General features: G+C 53.3%; 2 protein-coding genes across 2 annotated transcripts; both read right to left on the reverse strand.

The window, feature by feature from the left end:
* Positions 1–27: 27 nt before the first annotated feature.
* Positions 28–12,162, reverse strand: DZIP1L (DAZ interacting zinc finger protein 1 like). The gene is made up of 13 exons (XM_050902617.1): positions 11,686–12,162; positions 10,667–10,751; positions 9,635–9,759; positions 9,092–9,253; positions 8,722–8,859; positions 6,905–6,935; positions 6,028–6,072; positions 5,420–5,556; positions 4,059–4,251; positions 3,467–3,671; positions 2,522–2,673; positions 984–1,123; positions 28–156 (listed from the first exon to the last, which is right to left on the reverse strand). Exons 1-13 carry the CDS (start codon positions 12,160–12,162, stop codon positions 28–30), a joined length of 2,019 nt encoding a protein of 672 aa, XP_050758574.1.
* Positions 12,163–17,835: 5,673 nt separating this feature from the next.
* Positions 17,836–23,967, reverse strand: A4GNT (alpha-1,4-N-acetylglucosaminyltransferase). Its single transcript, XM_050902618.1, has 4 exons — positions 23,916–23,967; positions 20,665–20,885; positions 19,414–19,845; positions 17,836–18,447 (listed from the first exon to the last, which is right to left on the reverse strand). The coding sequence occupies exons 2-4, from the start codon at positions 20,779–20,781 to the stop codon at positions 17,836–17,838; spliced, it is 1,161 nt and encodes a 386-aa protein (XP_050758575.1). The 5' UTR covers positions 20,782–20,885; positions 23,916–23,967.
* Positions 23,968–26,140: the final 2,173 nt, after the last annotated feature.

Below are 26,140 nucleotides of genomic sequence, written 5' to 3' on the forward strand. Positions count from 1 at the left end.
CATCCAGTGGCTGCTGGCAGAGGACTGTCACTTCCCTGTCACCACCATGGGTCCCCTTGCAGCCCGGCTCCCCTGGGACCGAGGTGGTCCCCCAAGCATCATCAGCGGTGGCTCGGCCAGGGAGGAGGTCTCCAGGTCACTGCTGTCACTGGCAAACTGGAGAGGAGCACAGAGAGGGTGAAGGGGAGCAGCAGGGCCAGACCCACAGCCCACATTTGCACCCCGGGCCGCCCCCCCTCCCCGCTACAAATCAACAGGGATTTCTTCTCCATCAGGCTGATGCAAAAATGAGAGCAAAGAGGGCCACACACGGCTGCATCAGCACACCACACAGGAGACCCTTCCTCTATTTCCACGGCTTGCAAGTTGTCCCATAAACCTCATGGTTCACTTTATTTTTTTTTTTTTTTTTTTTTACTTTGCCAGATGAAGGCCTAGAATTTCGTTGTCATTGCAATAAGGAAAAAAAAAAAGTCTTCCCAGTATTTGTGCCAGGTCTTCCTTAGGTAAACTCTTTTTAAATTTTTTTTTTTTTCCTAAAAAAGCAATTTGATTCTGACACTGCCACCACTTTAATTACATCGGCTCTCCCCCGTAAATTGAGGTTATGTTTAAGTCCCATTTTAGCAATTTAATCATTTCGCCTTTGCATCACTCCAATTATCTCTGGATTTGTTCCAGAGATCTTTTCTCAGTTCGATTCTCTGGCGCTTTCTGTTTTGCTCCCAATTGCATGAATACTGATTCCCCCGACCCCCCCCCCAAAAGAGGGTGACGGACAAACATTAGGGGAAGGACAGACGTCTGCAACTGGATGAAGGGGCCGAGGGCCAAGTCTCTGCTGCTGTAAGTTTGAACTCCCTGCGCACAGACTATGCCCCGTGGCACTGCTGATGGGTGGGAGCTGAGAAGAGGGTATGACACGCCTTTTTTAAATGGAAATGATGTCAGGAAATATCCCAGTGGCCATTTGCACAAGATACCTGGAGTTTCTTGGTGGGCTGGCTGGTTTTGGGCGATGGCGAGCTCACAGCTGGGAAGCGTTTCACCCTGCCAGGCGGTCTCTGTGCCACTGCGTCCAGGCGTCTCTCCAAGAGCCTCACCATCGTGGATGTGGCTGTCCCTGTGCAGGGCAGAGCAGGTTAAACAGGGAGCCCCAAGGCATGGTGATGGCACAGCTGGGTGAGAAGGGAGGGGACCACCAGCCACCCCAGGGCGAGCTGGTTTCTAAATAGCTTAAACTCACTAGCACTGTCTGGACCCATCCCAACGGAGCCGTTTCAGAAAGCAAATGTTTTGTGCATAGGATAAACCACAGGCGTTTCCCTCCCTGAGCAAGCACTGGGTGGGTAACGCTCCAGTGTGTGCAAGAAACCTCCATCTGCACACGCAGCTCGTGCTAGCGGTGTGTGACACAGCACCGACAGCTCTTTTTTGGCCTGGGACACACCACAGCCATGTGCAAGAAGTACCTGCTGCTGTCTGCCGTTAATGCATAGGTGAGAGGTGCCTCCTGCTGTCCCCCAGCTCTCTGAGGGGCTGTGGGGCAGTCCCCACATCATCCCGACCCATGGTTCACATTGGGTTTTACGGCATTGTCGTGGTTTAACCCCAGCCGGCAGCTAAGCACCACGCAGCCGCTTGCTCACTGCCCCCCCCACCCCTGGGATGGGGGAGAGAATCAGGAAAAAAAAAAACCTTGTGAGTTGAGATAAAGACAGTTTAATAGGACAGAAAGGAATGAAAAACAATGATAATAATAATATGACAATACTAAAAGAATTAAACTATACAAAGCAAGTGATGCACAATGCAATTGCTCACCACTCATTGACCGATGCCCAGTTACTTCCCGAGCCGTGATCCGCCCCTCCCAGCCAGCTCCCCCCAGTTTATATACTGGGCATGATGTCATATGGTGTGGAATACCCCTTTGGCCAGTTTGGGTCAGCTGTCCTGGCTGTGTCCCCTCCCAACTTCTTGTGCCCCTCCAGCCTTCTTGCTGGCTGGGCACGAGAAGCTGAAAAATCCTTGACTTAGTATAAACACTGCTTAGCAACAACTGAAAACATCAGTGTGTTATCAACATTCTTTTCCTACTAAATCCAAAACACAGCACTATACCAGCTACTAGGAAGAAAATTAACTCTGTCCTAGCTGAAACCAGGACAGGCATATAGCCAACCATTAAAACAAGCTTTCCTCCATGTGTTTGACAGCCCTTTGGGTCCTGTGGGGTTCCCTGCATGCTCTAGACAGCCTGGTTTCCCCCTGCACAAAGAAAGGGCCGCAGGATTTATTGCGCCCTAGGAAAATACCCTGGCAGGGTTGGGGACACATGTTGCCGATGGATAAAGCCACCAAGTGCCCCATTGCCTGGCTGGGTATGTGGGACAGCGGGGTAAGACTCATCCCACTTCAGCCCCAGGAAGAAGGTGACACGGCAGCGCTGACAGTGCTAACCAGAACTGTCCCCACCACCCCGACGACCCAAAGCGGTTGCTACAAGAACAGGCGGTACCTGAACCAGCCGTTTCCTCCAGCGAGTCCAGGTCCGACCCGTCGGAGTCAGTCTCATCCCCCGGCATCACTGCGGAGAGCGCTGGCTCTCGTTTAGGGCTGAGCCTCACGGGGAACGGGGTGCGCTGCTTCCCTCCCAGCATCGCTTCTGAGCTGGGGCACAGGGAGATGGGTCAGGCATGGGGTTGCTCTGCCGTCCACCTTCCCCACTCCTGAAGCAGATGGAGGGAAGCCCTGTGATGCCCTGGGCTATGATCCAGCCCTGAGCAGGGCAGCCCCTGGAGAAGCCCCGCGTTCCCCTTGGACATGGACAGGTCCATCACACCCACAGACTTGCAAACACCTTGGGGCTAACATCTCCAACAAATACTCACACCCATACCTTGCCTGTGTTTGGTATTGCTTTGCTTGAGTTTAAAACCTAGATCTGGCTTTCTCTTGCTCCTGGAGCAAACAAGTAACTCCTTTTCCTCACCTGCTCTTGGTCACAGATGAGCTCCTCTTCCTCTCTGCTGCCTTCTCACACCCCCTCTACATTGTTTCTTCTCTGCATAGTATGCACAGTTTCTCCAAGCTTTTCTTTTACATCTTTACTACTTTTGCTCCAAAACCCCAAAAGAACTGTTTCATCCCCTTGCAGAGGTTCTGGGAGGGGAAGAAGGAGCCGAACACCAGTGGGAAATGCCCCGTGTTTGCCTCCAGCACCACGTGGTGGGTACAAGCCCTCAGGTCTGACTTTGCTGAGTTGTTTGAGTCAGCCTGCACGGGCAGGGAGACCACAGGAAACTCCTTTTCCAAACAAACCCCTCTGGGGTCCCACGTCACCCACCACTCGGCAGAGCGCTGGTGTTTGGGCAGCACTCGGCATACTTGGGGCCAGGTTGTGGCTGAGGGTCCCGGGCACTGCCCGCCTGCCGGGAGACCGAAAGGAGGCGATGGGACTCACCTCCGCCGTGGGACGAGTCCTCGGTGGGGGCTGCTGGTTTTGGAGGTCCGCAGGGTGCCCCAGGGAGTCCTCGGGGGGCTGTGGGTGGAGCGGGCTCTGCTCCGAGGAGCGGGCTGAGGGATCACCGAGGCTTCAGGCTCTACCGCAGCTGGTATTGCCATGGGCTGTGACCCACGAAAGGACCTGGGGCTCTTCGGGCTTTGAGCTGGAAGGCAATATTGAGAGCAAGGAGAATTACCACCCGCCTCCTGGTAGCGCTGCGGGCTGCCCTCGGGGGAACCACGCAGCCCACCCGACACGGGGTTGTGTAGAAAGAGGGGGAAAAAGGGATTTGCAAGCACTGCCAAACCTGTATTTCGCTCTGCTGGGGCTTTTAGGGACAGCTGATGTTTTTTCCTGAATATGTCAGGCCAACCCACGTGAGGTCAATATGCAGAGAGCGATTGCAGAGACTTGCATCACCCTAAACGCCCTTTCCTGCCCTTCTCTGTCTTGTTGCCCCACTGGGTAAGGGGACAGCATCCTGTGGCCATCAGTGGGTGGCCACAGGTCCCCACAGTCGGTATCTAGAGAGGACAAGAGGTCACTTCACCTGGGATGACGGAGAGCTGTCGAGGCAAAGCACTGCTGGGCTTCTTGCATCGCCTGACTTTTCCCATCACTGCTCGGACCAACTTGTCCCTCAGGTGGAGGAGACCGGGAAATTTCTCAGCCTTCTGTTGCTGCTGAAGCTTGACCAGAGCCTGGAGGCTTTTGTATGTCCGAGTGGAAATTCCCTTCGCAACCTAAAGCAGAGGGCAGCTGAGGAGCCTGACATTGTCCTCCCACAGCACCGGGTGGTGAAACAAGCCCTCGGCAGCGTTATCCGTATCTCAAGGGCATCCTGCAAGCTTCAAGCCCTGTCCAAGCCCCAAGGAAGCTCTCACCAGCCCTGACACCCATCGTTTCCCCAACACAATGTATCCCATGCAAACAGCCCACATTTGCAAAGCCTTCATCTGCTTTGGTAAATGACTGCTGAATAGTAAATCTCAGCTTTTTGGGGCAATTTGTAGGCTACAGGGTAAGTGCAGCATTTTCTCTTGGGAGGCATTTACAGCCCAAGGAGGTTTTGTGACCATGAACGTCCTGGGCTTATAGAGATGTAAAATGATGAGAAGAAGGGGGCTGTACGCCTGTGGGTCTGGCTTTGGGCACCTCTGCTGCTTTTGACAGCACCTCGGTGTTCCTGAATAACATGCCGGGGAAAGGAGGGACATGTCAGGGCTCCAGCCTATGTGAAATGAACCCAGGAGTGCTCCTTAGAAGCATCTCCAGGAAACAAGCACACGAGAAGTCATTCAGTCACTGCTTTCTCTTTGTGCCTTCGGGACCCAAAACAGAAATGCTACCTTGCTCAGAAACGCGGGTCGATGGAGCAACGTGGGTCCCCGGCAGCCGTAGCCGCTGCCTGCCTGCTCACTGCCCTTGCACCAGCTCTGCAAGGTGCTAGGTGGTGGTGTTGCATTGCCGGGAGCTCAGGAAGACTTGTAGGAGGTACTATTTAATATGCTTGGCATGAAAAGAACTTGGACAGTGAAAGTCCCCTTGAAATCCCCGTGACAGGGGCTGCTGTGCCCTCAAACACTCTCCTTCCCCAGAAGAGCAGGAGCCCTGTGTAACTTAGCATATGAAAGGCTGCTTGTGAGAAAGATTTGCTGGAGAGATACTAATAACCAACCTCAGAGATGGGAGCACAGAGGTTTATTCCCTGTGCTACTGTGTGATTCTGCCTCCACCTTCCCATTTGCCTCTCAGGGTGCGATTGCTCCAGATGGGGATTTTTTTTACTGCCTGTTAGTGTTTCGGTTGCTCCCCCCCGCAAAAAAAAAAATCAGTTCAGAGCAGTCTTTGTGTCCCTGCACTGGCTCAGGGCTGGCATCGCAAATGCTGGCGCTGAAAGGACAGACTTACCCTCTTGACCCCCATGCTCTCCAGCTTTTCCTCCAGCACTTCCTCCAGGATGGGGCGAAACTGCTTCAGGAGGTTTGGGTTTCTCCGCAGGGCTTCCAGCAGCCTCTGCTTCCCGCCCAGGGTGGCATCCTCCCTGTCTGGAGTAAAGGTGGCTGCTGGTACCAGTGCAGCGACGCACGGGCTGTGCCCTGGGGAGGGGACTGGTGGGACCCTTCTCTTCTTTGAGGACACGGGTCCCACCAGTCCCAGAGCAAGCAACTGGTTGCTCTCAGCCGACTACATCCCTCTACGAAGGGGCAAACTTCCTCCTCTAATTTGATTAATTCCTGCCCACAGCTTTTCCAAAATCCCACCCACAGCCCAGCAGCTGCCTGGGACAGCTTTCCCGGGTGTAAGCGTTGGCAGCAGGGCTGGTCATGGGTGCTGTTGTACTCTGCACAGCCGAGAGGGGACCGGTGAGCTCATCCCCCTCTGCCCCCAGCCTAGCACCTCATCACAGCCAGCTTTGCCCAGCACCCCCTCGTCCTCACCGCACAAACACCCCAAGCCAAACGCCAGCTTCACCCTGGTGCTCTCGGGATAGGGATGGTCCCAACTCCGGTACCCACCTGATGACTCTTCATCAGCCACCACTTTGGTCACCTCCCGGGTCACTGGAGGGAAGAAAGGAGCCTGTGAGGGTCAAAGAGGAGCCGAGGCCCCAGCGCAGAAGGAAGCGCTGACCACCACCTGGTTTTCCTATACGGAAAGTATGGACACAGCTGTCCCTTTGGGGATCCAAGGCTGGCCCAGGTCTGGCACCAGCCCTTGGAGAACATCCCCAAGGGAAACCCCTGGGCACTCGCCCACCAAGGCCACCAGCTGGAGGATGTCAGTGGGCAAACAGCCCTCTGCTACCCCTCGGGGCTGGGGTCAGCGGTGTACCCCTGGGGTGTTTGCTAACAGCCACCCCTGGTTTATGGCCTTTGCTGTTTTCTGAGCAGCAGCAGCACCCAGCCGGGTCTGTGGCTGTGCCGCAGGCATTAGGGAGCTGAGGGGTCCCCGTTTTCTTTCCCTGGCACTCAATTATAGAAAACCCAGACTGTAAAGGAGAAACCACAGCATGCCTCAATTCCTTATTTTTATGCAAATAACCACCGGCATCATTTTGGAGGAGGCAAGGTCATCCGTTTGCTGTGAGCGCTTGATTGAAATCTCACTCCTTTGGGGTACGGCTACAATGCAAAACCCACCCAAGAGACAAGTTAGTTTTGTGCCAGCGACCAGAGCTGTGGTCTATGCTGTCGCAGCAGATAGTCAAGAGACTGGAAGGTGGCCACTCCACGGCATCGTGTGAGAGGACATACAGCCAGCTCCCTGGAGAGGACTCCACGGCACACTTTCATAGAGGGAGACAGAGAAGACATTGTGGTCTGAAGGGCTATGAAAAGCTATGAAAAATTTATCTAGACCCAAATTGATTCACTTTAAAAATGCAATCATTACCTTCAGGTTTGCTTGCAGAAAGCAGCTTGATCTGTAAAGAAATAGACTGGGCATCATTCAAAGATCATTTCTTTGTCTATAATTTTGGGTAATTTTTCCTCTCTCTGCAGAGTATTATTATTAAATGCATTCAAAAAAGGAGCAGAAAATAGCAAGAGCCTAAAGTGGGCGCGTACACTCCCCAAGAGCTATTTCCCTTAAGCAGACCATACCTGTAAGGGGTCAGCTTAGGGGCTTTCCTTTCCATAATATGATCACTAGCACATCAGATGCCATCCTGTTATACCCCACGTGCTATTCACGGATCTGATAACAAGTAAAAGATGCTCCAAACTGTCATGCGAAGTGTTGCTCTGGTGATCTGCACCCCGGTGGGTATGGTTCGTGCCGACGATATGCATGTAATGCTTCGTGTTTAATGAGTGCAAAAAAGAGCCGAATGTAGCAAAGCATTACAGAATGGGCTGGAAATTCGGCTTAGTCTTAATTCAGCAAACGTTTTAAGGCTGCTTAAAGTTAAACAGCTGCTTAAACCCTCTTGATGAACCAAGGCCTCCTTTTTTTATTTCACTTGCCTTCTTCTCCTGGGACTTTGTGACCTTGGGCTGCTCCCCGAGACGGGTGCTGAGGGCACCCATCTGCTGATAGACACAGTCCATAACTGCCCGCTGGTCCTGGGATGGGGCGGCACTGAGCGTCTTGTTCTCTTTCTTCAATTGAAAGGGGCAAAGAAGGAACAAGAAGACTCGAACATGGTAAAAATGGGTTTGGAGCCACCTCTTCCCTTCACCAGCAAGGGCAGCTCTCTAGATTTTTATTCATTATTGAGATGTCCTCCAAAGGGCAGATCTGGCCTTGCAGAAGATGTACGGCCAGCTTCAAAGTCTGCTGGTGGCGAGCTCGTGTCTTCTCATCGGCCGCGACAGGACACAGCTTTGGTCGCTGCATTTCCTTTATTCTTTCCCCTTGATAACATAATAACTATGCTCTGTTGTCCTGGGCCTTGAAGTCCAGCCAAGGCTCATTTAAAGTGTGTCGCCCTGCTCTTTCCACCTACCACTTGCTGGGCTGATCTGCAGAGAGGGCATCCCCGCTTCTTCCGAAGAGACCTAACATCTCTGGGCTTTGAACCGTAAAGGAAATGCGTCCTTTTCTGAGCGAGGTGCCTGGGAGCTGCCAAGGACAGCTGGCACCTACCTGGACCTCCTGTGCCCGGTTCTCCCTCCACAGATCCTTCAGCGCCTGCCTCCGCTCTGCCCTCTGCCAAATTAAACACACACAGGCATTTCCCTCCTCGGGTGGTGAGCTGGGGGCTTCTTGTGGGCATGGGCACCCGATCGCATTCGTGCTCAGAGAAATTCAGCTTCCCTTTGGGTGCCAAAGGATGGTTGGCACTGTAACGGTGGTGCTGTTCCCAACTTGCTCCATCCTCAGAGGTACCATGCACGGTAAAGCCTTCTTCAGATGTTTTCAGATGTCGAGAAGGAGGCTGAGGCACAGGTAAACAAATTTCTTCTGTTTATTTAAGTGTTTTTCCATATGGTGAGCTTCTGCAGTGCTCCGGTGAAGATGGATTTCCCTGCAGTAAGCAGGGCTGACCTAGAACTGTCACATGCCCTCTGCACCCTCCAGGTCCCATTTCTGGACTCAGACTGTCAAGGCTCTACACCAGCAGGAGCCCATTGCTACCTGAACCTGAGCTGAGACATCCACAAAGCAGATACACAGAGAGGTGCATGGATGTGGGTCCATCTCCATCCAAACGCACCTCCTGGGACATGCAGCAGGAGTAAGGACACGAGTACCGCACTGCTCACCTGCACTGCCATCCTCTCCCGCTCGCCCCGCCGCTCTGCCCGGCTTGGTGCCCGCCACCGTGCCTCCTCGGTGTCATCGTCCCGCAGGGTCCCCAGGTTGGACTCCACCGCCTCTCTGGCCTGAAGCTCCTGCAGCTTCTGGAGTGGGGAGAGGAAGGAGCTGTGTCCCCCATAGGAGGCTCCGCTTTCCTCCTGGGGAGCCCAGCCTTGGCCAGCCACTGCTTCCCACCCCAAAATGCTTGCGTGCCCGAGGAGCAACGACATGAGGCCTCTCTGGGCTGTGAACCTGTGATGCCACCTGGACCAGTGGAAGCAGTAGGCTTGGACATCCCCTCGCCTGCTTTGAGGAGCGTGTGGGGTGCTTGCTCACCCCTTCCAAGGCACTGCTCCTGTTGGCCATGTCCTTGAACGCTGCAAGGAAGAGCTGCCTCAGGCCATCTATCTCTTCATGCAGCTTTGTCCTCTCCTCCTCTTTCCACCTTTCCAAATCTCTCCTGCCCTCCTCTTCTTGCTGGCGAGCCCTCTCTGTTTCCTACAGGGAGTGGAAAAAAATCGAGGCAGGAGATGTCTTGGCTTCAGAGCAGAAGTACCAAGGGCTGGGCTTCTGCCCTGGCGCCAGTGGGATGAGCACCAACGCTCTCATTACACCCATCGCTGCTCAGAGCCTGCCTGCCCACCACGGGGAGGTCAAGGCAGCACAGCCTCCCGGGCAGGCACGCTTACACAGTCCTTATTTCCATGTGACATTTCCCATGGGAATTTTGGGGGCAAATTTTCTGAAGAAATAAACAGGAGCCCCACCATAAAATATTTTTCAGCGCCTTTTTCACCCGTGCTTTAAAAACCTCCTGCGTTTCATCACTTCTCCTCCCCCCACTTTTTCCAAACAGGCAGCGGTGCCCTCGCCCCTTACCTGCTCCCTGCGCCGCTTCTCCGCTTCCCTCTCCGCTTCCAGCTGCTGCTGCGTCTCCCGCAGTTTCGCCTTCAGCTCCTCCACCTCGTCCTCCATTTGCTCCACCTGCTTCATCGTCTGCCTCTCTGCAAAGCTCAGGGAAACAGAGGCGCAGTGAGCAAGGGTGGGATCTGCCAGCTCCTACTGGGATTTTAATTTGGGTGGGGTGGAGAATCCTACTAAAGCATCGAGCAAAACCGCTGTAGCGTTTCAGGGTGGAGAAGCAGGTAGCTGAGCTGCAGGAAAAACCATGACAAATGTGGCCATGTGGCCTCTGATTATTATTTTTATTCTGATTTTTTATTTTTGTAAACTTGGAGAGATTAGTGGCTTGTGGAGCAGCGTGGCTTTGCACTGGGCTTGCTCTCTCCAGCAGCCAAAGCGCTCTGCTTGGATATTTCAGGCTGCACCAGGGAAGGTGCCCTTGGAGCAAAGCTCAACCTGTTGCATTGCATTAGCCCTGGGCTAGGGTTTCCACCTGCCAGCAAACAGCAAAAGCAGCTTTTTTATCTGCCGAGTTCAAGTGCCGAGTGCAGGTGAAGCTGTAATGAGGCTCCGCAGCTCTCACGCAGCACGTTACACCTGCAGCTTTCAAAGCGTTTTGCAAAGCAGCATCAATTCCTTGCCAAAAAAGGGGCACGGGGAAGGCGAACTCTCTACTCTAGCAAAACACTCTCCCAAACTCCCCAGTATAGCTCCATCCCGACAGTCCCGCAGAATCTTTGAGTGGAGAAGATCCTTAGGGAAACCGAGGCACAGAGATGAGCTGCAAATGCACACGCAGCCTCGTATTCAACTGCACGTCCTGCCTGTGCTTGAGGGAAAGGCAGCAAGCAGAAAGCATTCAGTCAATATTCACGGAAATGCAGAAGAAGAAAGAAGTTATAAGAAGTCATCTTTAACCTCCTATGGTCACTCTGGTTTCCAGCATCTACATCCAATGGGGGAAAACCTGCCTGGAAAAGCGAAGGGAGAAATCGTCCCAGTGCTCACCCGCCTCGGTGGCCTCCGCGTGCCGGCGCTGCATGTGGGCTTGCAGGAAGGAGTCGTTCATGAAGGCTTTATCGCAGAGGTGGCACTGGAGAGGGAGGAAAAGTCAGTGGAGGGACTGGGATCTGCAGAAAGGGGCACTCCCTACCTCCTCTGTAAGGCACACAAAGCTTTGCTGCTTTAAAAACGAAAGGGGAGACCTCAAGAGATGTAGCTGTTGTGTCGGAGGTACGTAGATGGAGGGTATTAGGAGTTTCTTCTGTCTGAAGCCAAAGGAAAACCCGTTTAGAGGTCAGGAGAAGGTAGAAGCCAAGATGGTGCAGGGATACGGCTCGGGGCGGGGGGGGGAAAAATGCCGCTTTCCCCAACAGAGCAGTGCAATAAGGCGGGCAAAGCATCAGTGAGGTCCTGCTTATAACAGGGTCCTGCTCTGGCCCCAGAGGAAAGGAGAGCTGCTCTTGCGGGGATGGCCGGGCTGTATGAACCTAAATCATCTGGGCTGGTTGGCTTTTACTCTCCAGGAGTAAGCAAGAGGGTTGATTTAGCAATGGGGAAGAAGCAGAAAAAAAGGCACAGCCAGCAGGCTTCCTGCTGAAGGGGTGGGAAAAGCTCGGTGGGGGGGGAGGAAAAGCAAAATCACCATCAAATCCAGGAGCATCCAGAAACCTTTCACTGGTCTGGAGGATGCTTAAAGTCTCCCTGGCACGAGATATCCCCCAGGACACGGGGATCTCATGAGATCTCCCCAGCCAGCCCGTTACAGACCCCGCTCTCCCACGCTCTGTGCAGCTCTGACTGCCCGCAGTTGGCACCTCCGGAAAAAAGGGAGCTTCCCTCTGGGCTGGCAAGGACTTTGCAGTCTCCATGAAGGTGATGAACCAGAGCCAGGGAAAGCAGCAGGACTGGCCAGCACCTTTTCTGGGGCCAAGGTGTAACCACAGCAGGCTACAAAGGCAGGATGCAACAAAGAGCATCCCGCACGGGGACGCGCTTTACACCCCTTCCACCTTTCCACCACGTACCTTGCAGTAGGCGTTGGGGCCAGGTTGCAGGAGGAGCTGCTGCACGGCAATCAGCTTCTTCCACCTCCTGCTCTCCTCCTTTGCCCCCCGGAGCTGCGCCGCCTGCTCTGCCGCCCGTTGCTGGGTGCAAGCCAGCTCGGCGTGGGCAGCTTGCAGGCACTGGGTGTGCACGGCCAGGCTGGTCCCCAGGCGCTCCTGGCAGTGCAGCAGGTACTCGATGCTCAGCTGGGCCATCCTAAGCACCTTGAGCAGGACGGGGTCCGCCGGCTGCCCGCAGTGGGGGCACCGCTCCCCATCCAGGTTGCAGAAGGTGACGTTGGCGATGTGCTCCTGGAGCATGGCCACGTCCACCTCCCGGGCCACCCGCTCCACGTCGAGGGCACTGAAGCGACGCCAGTCCACGCCGACCCGGCGGGGCTGGAAGCGGAAGGGGGGGATGTCCACCGGGATGGTGAGTCCTGGGGATGCCCCCGGCATCCCCGCAGCCCCGGGCACGGGCTGGTGGAGCGGGTGGTAAAAGTTTGCAGAAAAGTGCTGGAAGGCAAAAGGGATGCGTTAGGGCTGACCCCGCAGCCATCCTCCGGCTCCGCTGCAGCCCCCGCCAGCCTGCACACTCTGCGGGCATCGGGGAGTTGGTCAGAGTTTATCTTACATGGCAGCAAACAAAAAACCTTTCCTTTTCCCTCCCCATCCAGAACTGCTATCTACCGCGTTGCCAAATTGTGCAAAAAAAAAAACGTTCTGCCAGTTTGTTCACCATCTGCTTTTGGTAAGGGAGACTTCTAGCAGTGTTGCATTGGAACTCTTTACAATAACCCATTCTGAATGGACTTGTAAATCCCTCCTGAGTGTACCTGTCTCAGGGAAACAGAATTACCCTGTTTTGAAAACAATGCCTGGTAAACACTGGACACGCTTTAATATCACACCAGTCTGCTGCTTTCTGTGGTGCCCTGCTCTGACCTAAACCTAGATCGCTTCCAGAAGTGGTGTTTGCTCATTTTCCTAGCTGCGTCCTAAACAATAAACAAATATAGTCAAAACACATAATTTTAAATCTGCGAAATAGACCTATATTGTTCTTAGTCTCTAGCTAGGGATTTGCTGCCGCCTCACGTGTTACAATTTCCCCTCTGCGACACCCACCTGCCACCTTTAAGATATACTTCGCTTTTTAAAAACGCTCTTTGCTGAAAGGCCACTTACCATAGTTTTGGATGCAGACGGGGCTCCCGCACAGGCCGAGCGCCCCGGGACGCGGAGCAGAGCAGCCAGAGCGGTGTTGGTATGTCGGTGCGTTGCTGGGTGTACTGTGTACGGTGGTAACGCGAGTCCCAACCAGCCCGCCGCCCTGCACATGCCCGTGCCTCCTGCACAGCCTGCAGCTACTTTTGTGCTCACCAAACGAGGACAAACACGGTCAGGAAACCCAGGGAGACACCGAGTCACTGCGTGCATGGTGCAAGAAAGCCGAGCTTTCCTAGGCTCTCCTCTGCTAACTCAGAGGAAGAGGCGGCAGTGGTCATCACTGCCTGTTTGCAGCAGAAAGAGTGCCAAAATCAGCTTTTTTGCCCTAATTTCAGTCCCCAAAATGTTGTTTGCGAGTGGGAGGCTCCAAGGCTCAGTCCCACCAGGCACACAGGGTGATGGTGGCATGGGCAGGGCAGAGCAAGGGCAAGGGGCTGCCAGGCTGAGCCAGCCCTGCATGCAGGGTCTTCCAACCGAGAGCCTAGCAGAGACATTTTTCGTAGTGCCTGCACGTATCCTGGGATAAAATGATCCTGTTCTCACCTTTTTTTGATGCTGGAGCAATCACAGCATTTCCCAGGAGTTTTCTGGGGTTGCGCAGGGTGCAGCCAGTGTAATGCTGATACCGCAGCCAGTGACATCTGCAAGCCCGTGAGCATTTTCCATCCCCCGAGACTGTTTTTCCACCCCTGCCCCAGGGTCTCTGCTACCTTCACCGCCAGGGTTCCTTCATCTGCATGGTGCTTGCTGTGTCCCTGCCAGGCTGGTTTGCTCCCAGTCCGGCTCAGCAGCATTCGAACCTATTGCAAACTCTGCAAAGTCCTCTCTTGCTCTCAGAGACAGCGGGTCTCCTCCCGCCCTGCATAAGCCCCTTCACACCTCTATCCCTGCCTCTCTCTAGTCTGCTGAGTCAGCTCATCAAGCACCTAAATAGCTTTTTGCCTGTAGTCCCATCTCCCACCGGGGCCTCTCCCTGTTGCATGTAAATACTAGGGGTCAACAACTGCTCTGAATCAGTCTGGATTGACCTGGGTGGCTCTTTTAAGCACTTTTTAGCTCTACACCAGTTTCACCTGACCCTCTCTTCTTTCTCACCCTTCTCTCTCTTTATTCCACTGCCTCAATACAGCGGGAGACAGGAAAGCCTTGATTCAGGGCTGCAGCTAACCTAGGAAGAGCAGACAAAGCATGAAAGCCTCCGGGAATGGCTGTGGATCGGTGTGCTATTGTAGTTAACCATAGTTTTCCTCTAGGGTTTGCTCATTTTTTTATCTTTTTTGATGCCTACCTGAAAACACCAGATCAGCAAGCCCCTTCCCTTCCAGGCTCGTATGGCCAGCAAAGATCATTATCGTTGTTACTGTCGGTGATATGTGTACTGTTAGCAGCACTGCAATGTCAAACAACCCGATTCATTGCATTAGGCAAAGTAAAGTGTACATATATATACATGCATAGACATATATACACATATGTGTATCTACAGGTGTAAATATAGCCCTGACTCATAGCTGCATGTTATGTAGACTTGTTGGGTGACGGTGCATGGTCCCTGCAGGTGAGGTTTTGTTGCATGAATTAACCACTCCTAAAAAGGAGGGGTTTGCAGGGACCACTAATTAAAAATCCCCTAACGATCTACTGCATACCCCAGGGGGTAGGCTTGTGTTGCATAACCTCGTTAATATTAACAAGCTCTTCACGCACCAAAGCCAGCCGTGTTTCACCTGGCCACCGATGCCGACCTGCTGCTTAGCAGCACGGCTGCGATTGCCCCATCGCCTGCTTCAGGCGTGCCTGTGGCTGCTGGAGCCTGCCGGGTTTTCCCCTCCATTTCTTTCTTACAAAATGCTATATTTAAAGTCTCAGACAGTGCAACCGTGGCTTCAGAGGGATGTTAGCACAGTAAAACCACCACATTAGGCAACCTGGGAAAACCCAGCTCTGAAGATTTATTTCTTCTCTTCAATTCTTACTTGCGTTTGCCAAGGACGGGTCCTCAGGTGGTGTAAAGCAGTAAAAGTATTTTGACTTCCCCGCTGCAATGTAATGCAACATCAGCTGATGCGATGGAGCTGCTGGCAAAAGCCATCTTTATCGCTCACAAGGCAAGTGTTGGTATTCCTTCACTAGGACTGAGATTTTGCCCGCTGGGTGATGAGGACATTGGCCTCGAGGGGTGCAGGTCCATCACAGAGGTAGCAGCTAGCACCGCACAGCAGAGCACAGAGCTGAGGGCGGTCACCGGCACCGTTTCCACTCCGCTAGGCAAAAACCAACTCCGCCGAAGTGCTGGTAGAGCCGGGTCTCAGAAAGCGCAATGGGCTTTCATTTTCCAGGCTGGCAGACGGCGTGTTTGCTGTCCCAGCTCACAGTTGCCGGGTCAGGCTGTTGCATGGTCCTTTTCTCTGCAATCCTCAGCCTTTGGCAGGGAAACCTCTGTTTCCCTCTCCTCCACCCTTTCCCACTGCCACCCTGGGACCCTCCTCACCTTCCTGGACTCCTCAAGGCTTCTTCACTCCCTGCAAAGTCTAAGGGTGCCCCAGGTGCCAGCATCCCTCTGCTCCCCTGCTGATCTGGGAGCCTGCAAACTTTGGGAGACGCCTTACCACGAAGCAGAGAGGTGTCAGGAGACCCAGACTCTGCTCGCGACCTGCTCCAGCAGCTTCCCCACCTTCTCCAGACCCTTCCCAAAAGCAGCCATCACCTCCCTCCCTTTCTCAGCTTCTCCTCTCGCCAAAATGTGATCTCCTGGGACTCGTGCCAAGCAGCAGCGGCTCGCTCAGGTGGCTGCAGGAGAAAGCCCCCGTGCAGGACCTTCGCTGAGGTCAGCCGTGCTTGCCGCCGTCAGCCCTGCTTTGCTAAAAGTCCTGACAGTAAACAACAGGCAGCAGGAGAGAGAAATGAAACGGGGTCGGACCTCATCTGCAGAGGAGCCGCTACGTAACACAGCAGAGCCTCGGAAATGTTTCTCGCCTGAGCTCATCTGCAAAGGGAGCTCGAGCGAGTCAAGTCTCTGCCCGTCGCCCAGCCCCGTCTCTCCTTCCACGGACACAGCCCGTGCCCAGCGAGGGGAGCCTGGAGAGTCGAGCCACGGGGCAGAAAAAGGCAAATACTCACTTGTTGCCAGAGACAGAGAGAGAAACTGAAGAGAGGGGACGAGGATGGGAGCGGAGCGATGAACGTGGGCGGTGAGAGGTATCTGGGAGCAGCCGGGGGCTGTCCAAAGCCGTGTGGGAAACAGGGAGGACTTTCTGGGCTGTAACCCTACACTCCTCCCCTGCATCCCCTCAGCCCTGGAAAGTCAAAGGCATGGAGGAAAAGCAGCTCCCGATGCCACAGGCAGGCAAAACCCGCCGTAACAAAGCGGGGAGCAAAGCTAACCCAGTGTGGACGGCACCGGGGCGTGAAACTCATGGCCCCGGGCTGAGCCCTGAGAGCTTCACCCTGGGAAAGGGAACGGGAAAACATTCCCCCACGCCACGTTGCTGCTCTGACAACCCGCAGCGCTCGGCTTGGCACCGCCTGCCCTTATACTGGTGCAGCTCGACTGACTTTGGCAGTTACTGGGGGGGGGACGCGGGGCTGGAAGGAGACTCGAGCCCCACGTCCGAACACCGCACGAAGCGCACATAAACCCTGCGTGCTGAGGGTTTTCTTCTCCCCATTGGTCTTGCTGCGATTTCTGGCTGCAGAAACCGGGCTGCCGATTGCAGCGTGCTCGTTAGCTGCTGTGTTTACAGAAGATAGCATTGTGCAGATGGCAAACATTCGATGACGGGCGACCGATCCGCCCCCGCCTTTCTGGTCCCAAGTTACAAACAGCTGCTCAGACAGACTCAGAAGAGATTCGCAAGCTGGGCTTCTTTGCAGGGGGTTAGGTGGATCGGCATTACCTTGGGGAAAAAAGTAAAATGCAAGGGGGTGCATTGGTCTCCGGCAGAAAATAAGGCACTGGGTGCCCTGTTGGGGTTAAATGGGGATTTTTGCACAGCTAGACAAGGGTGACCAGAGCTGCTGCATCTCCAGGGTAGTTGAACTCCGTTTATTTCAAAGGGATTTGGGAGCCCTGGAGGGCCAGCCCTAGCCTTTCTTGGTGCCTCAGCGTCTCCTTTCCAGGGGGAGATGCGACTCTTTGCAGCCAGAACTGGCCTCGGAGGATGGAGCAGTGCAGCCTCTTCCTGGAAGGAGCCAAAGTAAAAGCGCAGGAGCACAAACGTTTGAAAAATGGGACTCATTTTCCAGGGGCGTGCAGGGGAAAGCAAGCTCAGGGGAAAGCAAGCTCAGAGGAGCAGTGGTTTATTAACCATTTTATTTTCACTTGCACTGGTAAGGTCCCTCTCAAAAACGTAGGGTGTAAAGTTCACGTGAGAAAAACATAGATTAATGAAAAGGCAGTGGTTTGGGCTTCTCTTCTTTAGCAATTACTGTCATCCATCCTCTGCTATACATTTGCATTACACTTGCCTCAGAGGCTTCAGCCCAGTCCAAAGCCTGTTGTGTTTGCGACTTTTCTGACATGGGTAGCCACCAATAGTGCCAAGAGGTGCAGAGATGAAATTCCTCCTGGGAGGCCATCCATCTCTTTTAGGAACTTTTCCCTTGGAAAAGCTCACTAGCAAGGCCTGTAAGTCCGTTTGATTCAGGAAAGTGTGGTTCATGAGCACCTACCAGGAAAGAGAACTGAGGCAAAGGTGTCCTTAGTGTCACTGGAGGCTACGTCCGATGGATACCCACCACCGTTCTGCACATACTCCTTAGTGTCCCAAGGGAGTAAGGATGGTGGTTATGAAAAGGTCTGTCTGTCTTCTACAAAGGCAGCTACTGGCACCAGTGGTGGCTGTGTTTTGGCCCCAGGACGGGGAAGGCTGGAAGGATCACCCCCTCCTCCTTACACCACGGTCACGCAGCATCCTCAGAGCGTGTGAAATCCCTCAGCTCCGCGTTTTGGATCAGGTCCTTGTACGTGGTGGGGCAGTAGGCTTTGTACAGTTTTTCAGCCAGCGTGTTGCTGCCCGCGACCACGGCTTTCTGGTTGTGGTTCATGAAGTTCCACAGGTGCAGCGCGTAGGAGTGGTTGAAATCGGGGCTTTTGTCCCACACCTCGTAGTACCGGCCCCAGGCTGGGTACGGTATGGGGTAGAAACGCTGGGGATTGAGGAAGGAGATGTTCTGGCAGCTGTGGTCCTCGGTGCCTTTGAAATCTGTGAGATTGCAGATGGCTTTCAGCATCCTTGTCATTAACAAGGGCCCCTGGTTCCCCCAGATGTTCCCATTGTACTTGAGAACAAAGTTCTCCATGCAGTCCCAAATAAATTTGTGGTGGGCAGGGAAGCCAAAGACCCCGTTGCTGGAGAACTGCGATTTCTGCGCTGCTAGGAAGCTTTCCTCGGGGATGGGCCGGATGGAGATGACATCTGTGTCCATGTAGATGCCCCCATACTTCCAAATGAGTGCCAGTCTGCTGGCATCAGAGCTGACGTGGACCCAGTTCTTCTCCTGCTCCGGGACTACCTGCAGAGTTGGAAAGGCAAGAGAGCGATGCCGCCGGCAGAGAACAGACCACATCCATCCGTCAGATGCAAATGGCACCGTAAAACTGCACCTGCATGCCTGCAAATGTCACCGCCTGCCTTTTCTTCCTCCAGCTATTGAATTTTATTGGAATAAGATAAGGGGGCAGTGCAGAGCAATGCTTTCTTAATATAAATGAACGCAGGAACATTTCACGGGTGTTTTGATGGAACCTACAATGTTAAATCAATGATTCCATGAATCATTGCTTGCTATTTCAGTGGGACACAACCCACTTAACACACTCCCTGATCACTCCCACCTCTTTGAAACAGGCTTACAGAAGGTTTTCATTGGCACTGTTGGTATTTGGAGTGATTTTTTTTCTCAGGAGAAGGAAGAGTTTGGAGGAAATATGCCTGTCCTGCACAGAGGTGGAGCCAAACAAATGTGACAAAAGCTACTTGCAAGCAGTTTTGCAGGAACTTATTTCCAGGGTGGAGCTCACAAGATCCCACCTTGGTTTTACATATTGCCATTACAAAAACCGAATTCTCTCCCGCATCTTATCTACTGCGGGCTCTGTTCGTGTGTGACAGCATTAACAAGCGCTCAGATGACTCAGGCAGCACATTTTGTTCAACCAGCTTCTGTTGAGAAAGGTTATTAAGCGATGTTTTATCAAAACACGTATGCAATCTATTTTTACCAACGTCTCGTTTGCCAAAAAATCTGATTCTCCAGACAGATAGGGGGGAAAATGCTAATAATGTGTTCAATAAACAGATAGATGAATACACTGCAAAACACGGCAAAAACTAATCTACTCTGAACCAAAAAAAAAAAAAATTACTAATTTCACGTAGCCAGTCCTGTGTTCCTCCATTCATCTTAAGCCTACTTCAGACCTTTTTCCCGCCCCTATTTATAACTATTTTCCTATTTTCCCCTTATTATAACGCTCACCTGCATGTACCACTGGAGCAGAGGGGTCTCCTGGAAGATAGTTTCCATCTGGAGAGGAAAAATGAAGACATTCTTCATAGAAGACAAAAGCGAGAAGCCTGCATAGCTGGAGTTCAACTCCAATGCCGTGTCGTTCTTAAGTCCCTTCATGAAGAGGATGATGGGCCGGTCCTGGTAAATCCTGGCGGCAGACTCCACGGAGCAGGACACCAGCGGAGGCGGCTCCAGGCGCTCCGTCGTCTCCAGAAAGATGATGCTTTTGCCGAGGTTCAAGACCTGCTCAGGCGTCAGGAAGTGTTTGGACATAGGCATATAGGAGAAGCAGCAGCCGGCCAGCAGGGAGATCTCGTACAAAATGCCCAAGACAAAGAAGAAGCAGAGGCATATCTGGATTTTCTTGAACATTCTGGGGTCATGCCTCGGACATGGATGCTAAGGAGAGACAAGGAACCACAAAAATATATGCCAGTGTTATTACTTAGCAGGACTGGGAAATGGTAGGACATGGCTTTGGACAGCATAGCATGAAGGCAGTTTGGTGAAGCTCATGCCTTCACCCCACAGCATGAAGGCAGTTTGGCGAAGCTCATGCCTTTTCCCCAGGACAAGCCTGGTGAGGTGTGTCACGGTGCAGAGGGCTCTGCCCTGTGGGGTGAAGTGCTGGGGTCCCACCTCTTCACCCCCAGCCAGGCAGGGGGGACCAGGAGAGGTCTTGGAGAGGGGACATGCAGCTATGTCCCATGGCACAGCTATGCAGCCATTGGGTTGGCAGAGAGGGAAGGACCAAGGGAGAGGGGAGGGAGAGCAAGGTGAGAAGGATCGCCCTCGCCCCATGCCAAGGCAAGGACCCCCAAGCCCATCCCTGGGGCAGGCTGGTGTAGCAAACTGTTCCCAAGCACTGCAGCATCATGCCAACACGTGCTTGTCCACAAGCAAGAGATGTCCAGGGGATCCGAGGAGCAAAATGTGCCGGTGGAATTAGGTGGCCGGTGGAATCAGGTGGGCCAAGCAAATTAGTGCCAGTGAGGCGAAGGTCATGATTACAGTTTGGGATGCGTCAGCCAAAGCTAAAGCATTAGCATGTAGGCACCAAAGTCTTTTTCCCAATCTGGCCCTTCTGCTCACGCTTCAACCCTGAAGGTCATGAGGGACTCGGGTCCTGCAGGGATGGGGGCTGCAGGAGGAACAGAGAGAGGCAGATGTAAGGATAGAAAGTGAATGGGTTTGTACAAGCAAGGAACTGGGACCTACCTGGATTATAGTTCTGACAAATCCACATTTCCAGCTTGTTTGTTTGCCATCATGGTGGCAATCAGGCTCCTTTAAAACCCAGCTCCCTGGTGAAGACACCCAAACTATCTGGAGCATGCAAAGGGATTTCTGAAGGCAGGAGACTGATGCACAGAAGAAAACTGGCTCTGCTGCAGGCTGAATCTCAGTCCCAGCAACGGTTTGGGGCCAATGGGACCCACCTAAAAGGACAAAGAAAGGACAGGTTTTAGTGAGACACATCTCATGCCTACATCAGCCTGGCCCAGCTCCTTATTCCTGGTCTCACCACAAAAGGAGCCCCTATAGCACTGGGGAGTTTCTGCCGGCGAGAGGCAGGATTGAATCTTATCTGCATGGCACTGTTTGACAGGCTCGTGACGCAAGGAAATTCCCTCCTGAAATGCCACCTGGTTGCATCTGAGCAGCCCACGGTTGCTCTGCAGAGGTCACGAGCCAGGGTCCCACAGAGGGGAGACACTTTGAATGACAACCCAACGTCCAAGCGACCCCTGGAACCGTTTAAAGCTTGATTAATTAAAGGGAATGGGAGGAAACACAGCTCTGTGTGCTCAGATAATTAGCAAGACGCATTACCATGTCACCCAGCCAGAATATAGATAAGTCCGCAGCGCAGCAAACACCGTGAAAATTCCCCTGCAAGCACTGAGCGCACGCTTGAAGCTGTGGCAGCTCCTGATCCATTTCTCAGAGCTAGATCTCATCGAATTAAATATTAAAGCAATGACTGTTCCCATCAGTACAGCTTTCCATGCTGCATAGCGGATTTTCTTGTTTTCCGTTGCCGCTGCACAGAGTTTCTCTTTATATCCTGGGTTCCACGACAGCATGGGAGAAGATGCCGGGGTGAAGTGGGTGACAATGCTATAGCCACCAGGCACCAATGTGGCTGCGGGTACGATCTGCTGCTGGAGAAAGCAGCCCGCAGAGGAGGCAATGCTGCTTTTTTTATTACTATTATTTTTCCCGTCTTTTTCCCACCTTCTCTCGTTGCCCCGGCACTCCGCAGAGGAGCCCCTGCTGTGAGAGGCAGCACCCTGCGCCCCGGGCCTCCCTGCGGATATCGAATTTGGACGGAAGACAGGGAACGGAGAGCAAATACAAGCGGTTTGGAAACGAGTTGTTCCCAAGCCCGCAGATCAAGCAGCCTGTGCTGCAGAGCGCCGCGGCCCCAGCGATGATGGGGTGCGGCACGAACGCCCGCTGCCGAGCCCAGCACGAGGGGGCTCGGGAAACACCGGCAGAAGCGAGATTAAAATAAACTACATGACTTGAACTACGAAATTTCCTCCCGTGTTCCCCTCCTGCCTCTTTCTCAGACACGTGCTTCTGACTTACTCCAGCCATTTGAAAATAAAACAGGAAGAAAAAGTTGTCCCCTAGCAGCTCCCTCACCAGTCTCAGCTTGGCCAGATTTTCAAGCTTATTTTTTTTTCCCCCAGTCCCAGTTCTGACCTAAACCGTGCCTGCCGCTCTTTCTGTGCTGCTGCTCCAGTACAGTCCAGGGACTGGAGCTCCCTCCCTCTGTTCCTTGCAATTTTAAAATCTTGACGCCACTCTCTTGGCAATGTTTGCTTGAAGCAGAAAACCCAGGCTTTGCTTTGATTAGAAATGGGACCATCAGGACATTCCCATTACCGGATTAATATTTCTTCTTTGATGGCCTAAAGATCCGACGTCTCAGGTCTTTATGAGCAGCCTAGCAAAGCCATGCTCGCAATAGTTGTTCAAATTTAAAATAGCCCGGGAGGCATTTTATTTGCAAAGTGTGGGGAGAGAATAAGTAGACACTCCAACAGATACCAGCTCTGTGTACGACATTGTGAAGAGAAATGCGAATCTTCATCGTCTCATTCTGGGAAATTGTTTTGCTTGGTTGGTTTTCCAAAACCCCTCTGTGGTGAGTTATGAATTCTCATCACATTTGACCCGGAGGCTGCTGTTATCAAAATGTTCACTTCCCTGCTCAAGTTAAAAGGACTGCAGAACCGAATGTTAAAAATAAATCCCAGCCATTGAATAGATTACCCTGCTGAGTGGGTTGCTTTTCTGGATGCAGCAGACAGCCCGCTGGCTTGATGGCCCATCTTGTAAAGATATTTCTTTTCTCAGGGCAATTTCAGTATTTCAAGCGCAGAATGAAAACGGGTGGGAGACTACAAGAGAGATTACTACGAATGCCAGTGCTCTACAGCGCCGTTACTGCTGTGCGATAATTCCTCCGAGGTGTCCGCCAGCCACGCGCGGCGGGAAGGTGCGGCGGGATTTTTCGGTAAATGCCACCGAAGGGAGTAAATCAACTGCCGGGGTGCTGGCAGCCGTGCGCACCCCCCCGCACATCACAGCCTGACCCCACAAACGCCGGGGTCCCTGCAGTGGCAGCCTGGCCAAAGGGATCCCCTCCCAGGGCAGCCCACGGGGCACAACCCGCCTCGCAGGGACTCGGAACACGGGCTCAGCTTGTACGGGGACCGAGTCTTCTCCTCATTTGCCAAAAGGATTGTTTTTTTTAAATAAAAAACCCCACAGCACCTGCAGCTTTTAGTTTGCACAGACCTTGAGTTCAAATCTGATTTGAGTTTTAGACTATATCTGAAGCGAGTCACCTGCGTTACGAATTACAGTTTATGCACCGCAGGTAAATAATACACAAATCACAGTCCTCTGGCGATGCCAAACTCCGCTGTCACTGAATCCTCATTCCCACGGCTCCTGGGCTTCCCTCGGGATTCAAAAGAGAGACTCCCATCCTCTTGTCCGTCCCCAACGCTGCGGCTTTCCTCTGAGAACCAGTGGGTTTTGCCTTTGGGTCTGTACCCATCCAACTGGGTGACTGTCCTTATTTCTCCTGGCAGGGAATAACCCCAAGGCAGTCCCTGCTTGTAACACACACAGCGTCTCTTGAACCTACGCCGGTTTATTTTCGTGTCTTTACAGAATCTGCTCGAGTAAATTACAGCTACAATCAAGTTAGCGCACGTGCGTGCACTTCAAAGCCAACTTCCTCACAGATTTAACACCAGGCACATTTGGAAACCTCTTTCAAATGGAAAACCTGTAGAAGAATATATCGTATTCATTGCAGCCTGGAATTAATGCAGCCACTCCGACCTCCAGCAATGCATGCAAACGAAGGGGCTTCTTACTGCACGGCTTCTCACCTGCTTTCTGATTCTACAACCTGACACGTTTAGAGATAAAGCAAAACTCACCTCTTGGCTGCAAAAAGCAGGCAAAGCACGCAGTCTGTTGCGAAGCAAAGCCAAGCTGAACCACGCTGGAAGGTATCCACAGCCGGTGGAGAGCCCTTTGCCTGTGCCAGAGGAGCTGCACTGCCTCTTCACTATCTTCTGCCTTGCCGGGGCTTGGAGCAGCCTCATGGCTCTGGTGTTTGCATTCTTGGTGCGCTGAGATAAGGCTGAGCAAGGAGCTAGGGCTGTGTTTTCAGAGGTGGAGGCGCACAGGAGCACGCAGTGCGAGGTCCTTCGAGCAGCCAAACGTGAGCCCCACCGCCCTGCGAGGGTCACAAGAGACAGGCGGAACTGAGCAAAGTGGGTGCCAAAAGGCAGACCGTTTGCACCTTTTGGGGGTGGTTTGCAGCATATTAAGCCTTTTCTCTTTGTATCTGGAACGCGTTTATGGAGGCTACTTTACCGTTCTTTGCCCTATAGCAAAGAACAACTCTGCTGGAGGGGCATTGATGCTCTGAATACTTCCAAGGAAGGCAACAACAGGGCCTCCTACACAAACACATCCCAAATAACACCACGCATCCTGAACTGGCTGCCTGACAAGCTCAGATGCCTGCCCAGCTCCCCGTTAGAGATCAGGCAGGCGGGGAGGTTTGCCGATCCATCAGAGCCTCTTGCCTGTCCCCACAACCTGTCCCCAGGAGGATGCCTTGAGGGGTACAGGAGCACCGTCCGGTGCCCCCAGGACTGGGGTGACTCACCTCAGATTGGAAGGGTCCCCCAGCACTTTTCTGGCCCTGGGGTCTAAGGGGTATGAACTTCAGTGGCCATCCTGTGCTGGGACAGCAGGATTTGTAAGGGAGAGGTGGAGCTGTAGCACCAAAGAGAATTCCCCCGAGCATCCCTCCTGCAACCCTGACCTGTGCTGGACCAGCGCCGCTCAGCCCGTGCAAGGAGACCAGAGCATCCTGCTGGGCTGCAATCAGCAAACCCACAGCAATCAGGCTCTTTGCAACTCCCCTCCTGCTCTTTTTCCTTTCTCCTCCTGATTTTTGGCAAGGCTATATATCCAGGGCAGATTTATCAGCAGGGCTGGAAGCTTTGTGCAGCCAATGAGTGCCGGCAGCCCCGCGTGTTGCGCACATGCAAGCATGGCAAAAACACTCATTTGCCACTCAGAAAACCATCTCTCTCCACCAACAGCGACCACTTAGTGCTTATAAGCCACCAAAAAGCGCTCCGCTCCTCCCCTCCACAGCTTGTTGATGGCAGCAAAAAGCCAGCCTGCCTGCTCTTAAAAATTAGCCACCGAATACGCCAGGGCGTGCCCGTTTGCTCCTGGCCAGCTCAGGGGCACCCTACCTCACCCCACTGCAGGGTGCAGGTGCCCCCACAAAGGGCTTGCTCCTGGCTTTGTTTGCGCTCCTGCATGCGTGTTTCCTGCTGCCGTTGAGCTGGCGGAGGATGCAAGAGCAGCTCACGTTGCCGCAGCCAGGCAGAGCAAACAGCGCCCACGGAAAGCTATCGAGATAGTCAGGGCTTAATCAGCAGATAGCGCCCTGGGCGAAAACGTAAGGAGGGCTCCAGTTCCAAAAAAATCCCTCGAGCAATGACGTAGGTGAGGACCCCCCGCGCCCCGACACACCTCTCTGTGAGAAACCCTCTCCTTTGGCAAACACTCGCTCAGGTCCGTCGTTTGCGGTCTGACTTGCAAGGAAATAGGATGGCCAGTGTCCAGCTCCAAAGCTGGGAGCTCCTCCAGGGATGAACACATCCATCCATCCATCCCTCCCTTCCCAGTGCACATACATTGTGTCTGCTGAGCCTAGAGGATGCATTAATACAGGGGCATGCATGGGAGCAGATGGCAGCCGTTAGTAAAAGTTTCAGCCCCGCTTTCACCTTGCACAATATGAAAGCATCCCCCTCCTGCACCAGCTCCCCTCATCGCCTCGATGTGCCACCGAGCCCCTTGCCCCTGGAGTTAGGAGGGGAATTTTCTATGCAACCCACTCCCGCAGAAGGGATGGTGTAAAGTTATAGCCCGGAGCGGCCCGTGTCACCAGCATATAGGGGAGATGACAAAACTATGAGCTAAAATGCACAGGCTCAGCCTGCAGCAGAAAGTGAGAGGGCTGTGCGTTAATGCCAGCTGCCCACAGCCCTGGCTGCTTGGTGGGAACATTTGGGAAAGCACTTTAAGGCAGAAATGGGGTTATTTATCTTAGGGGAGTCTTCTGTCTACC

The sequence above is a fragment of the Gymnogyps californianus genome, chromosome 10, assembly GCF_018139145.2.
Source record: "Gymnogyps californianus isolate 813 chromosome 10, ASM1813914v2, whole genome shotgun sequence".
Lineage (NCBI taxonomy): Eukaryota > Metazoa > Chordata > Aves > Accipitriformes > Cathartidae > Gymnogyps > Gymnogyps californianus.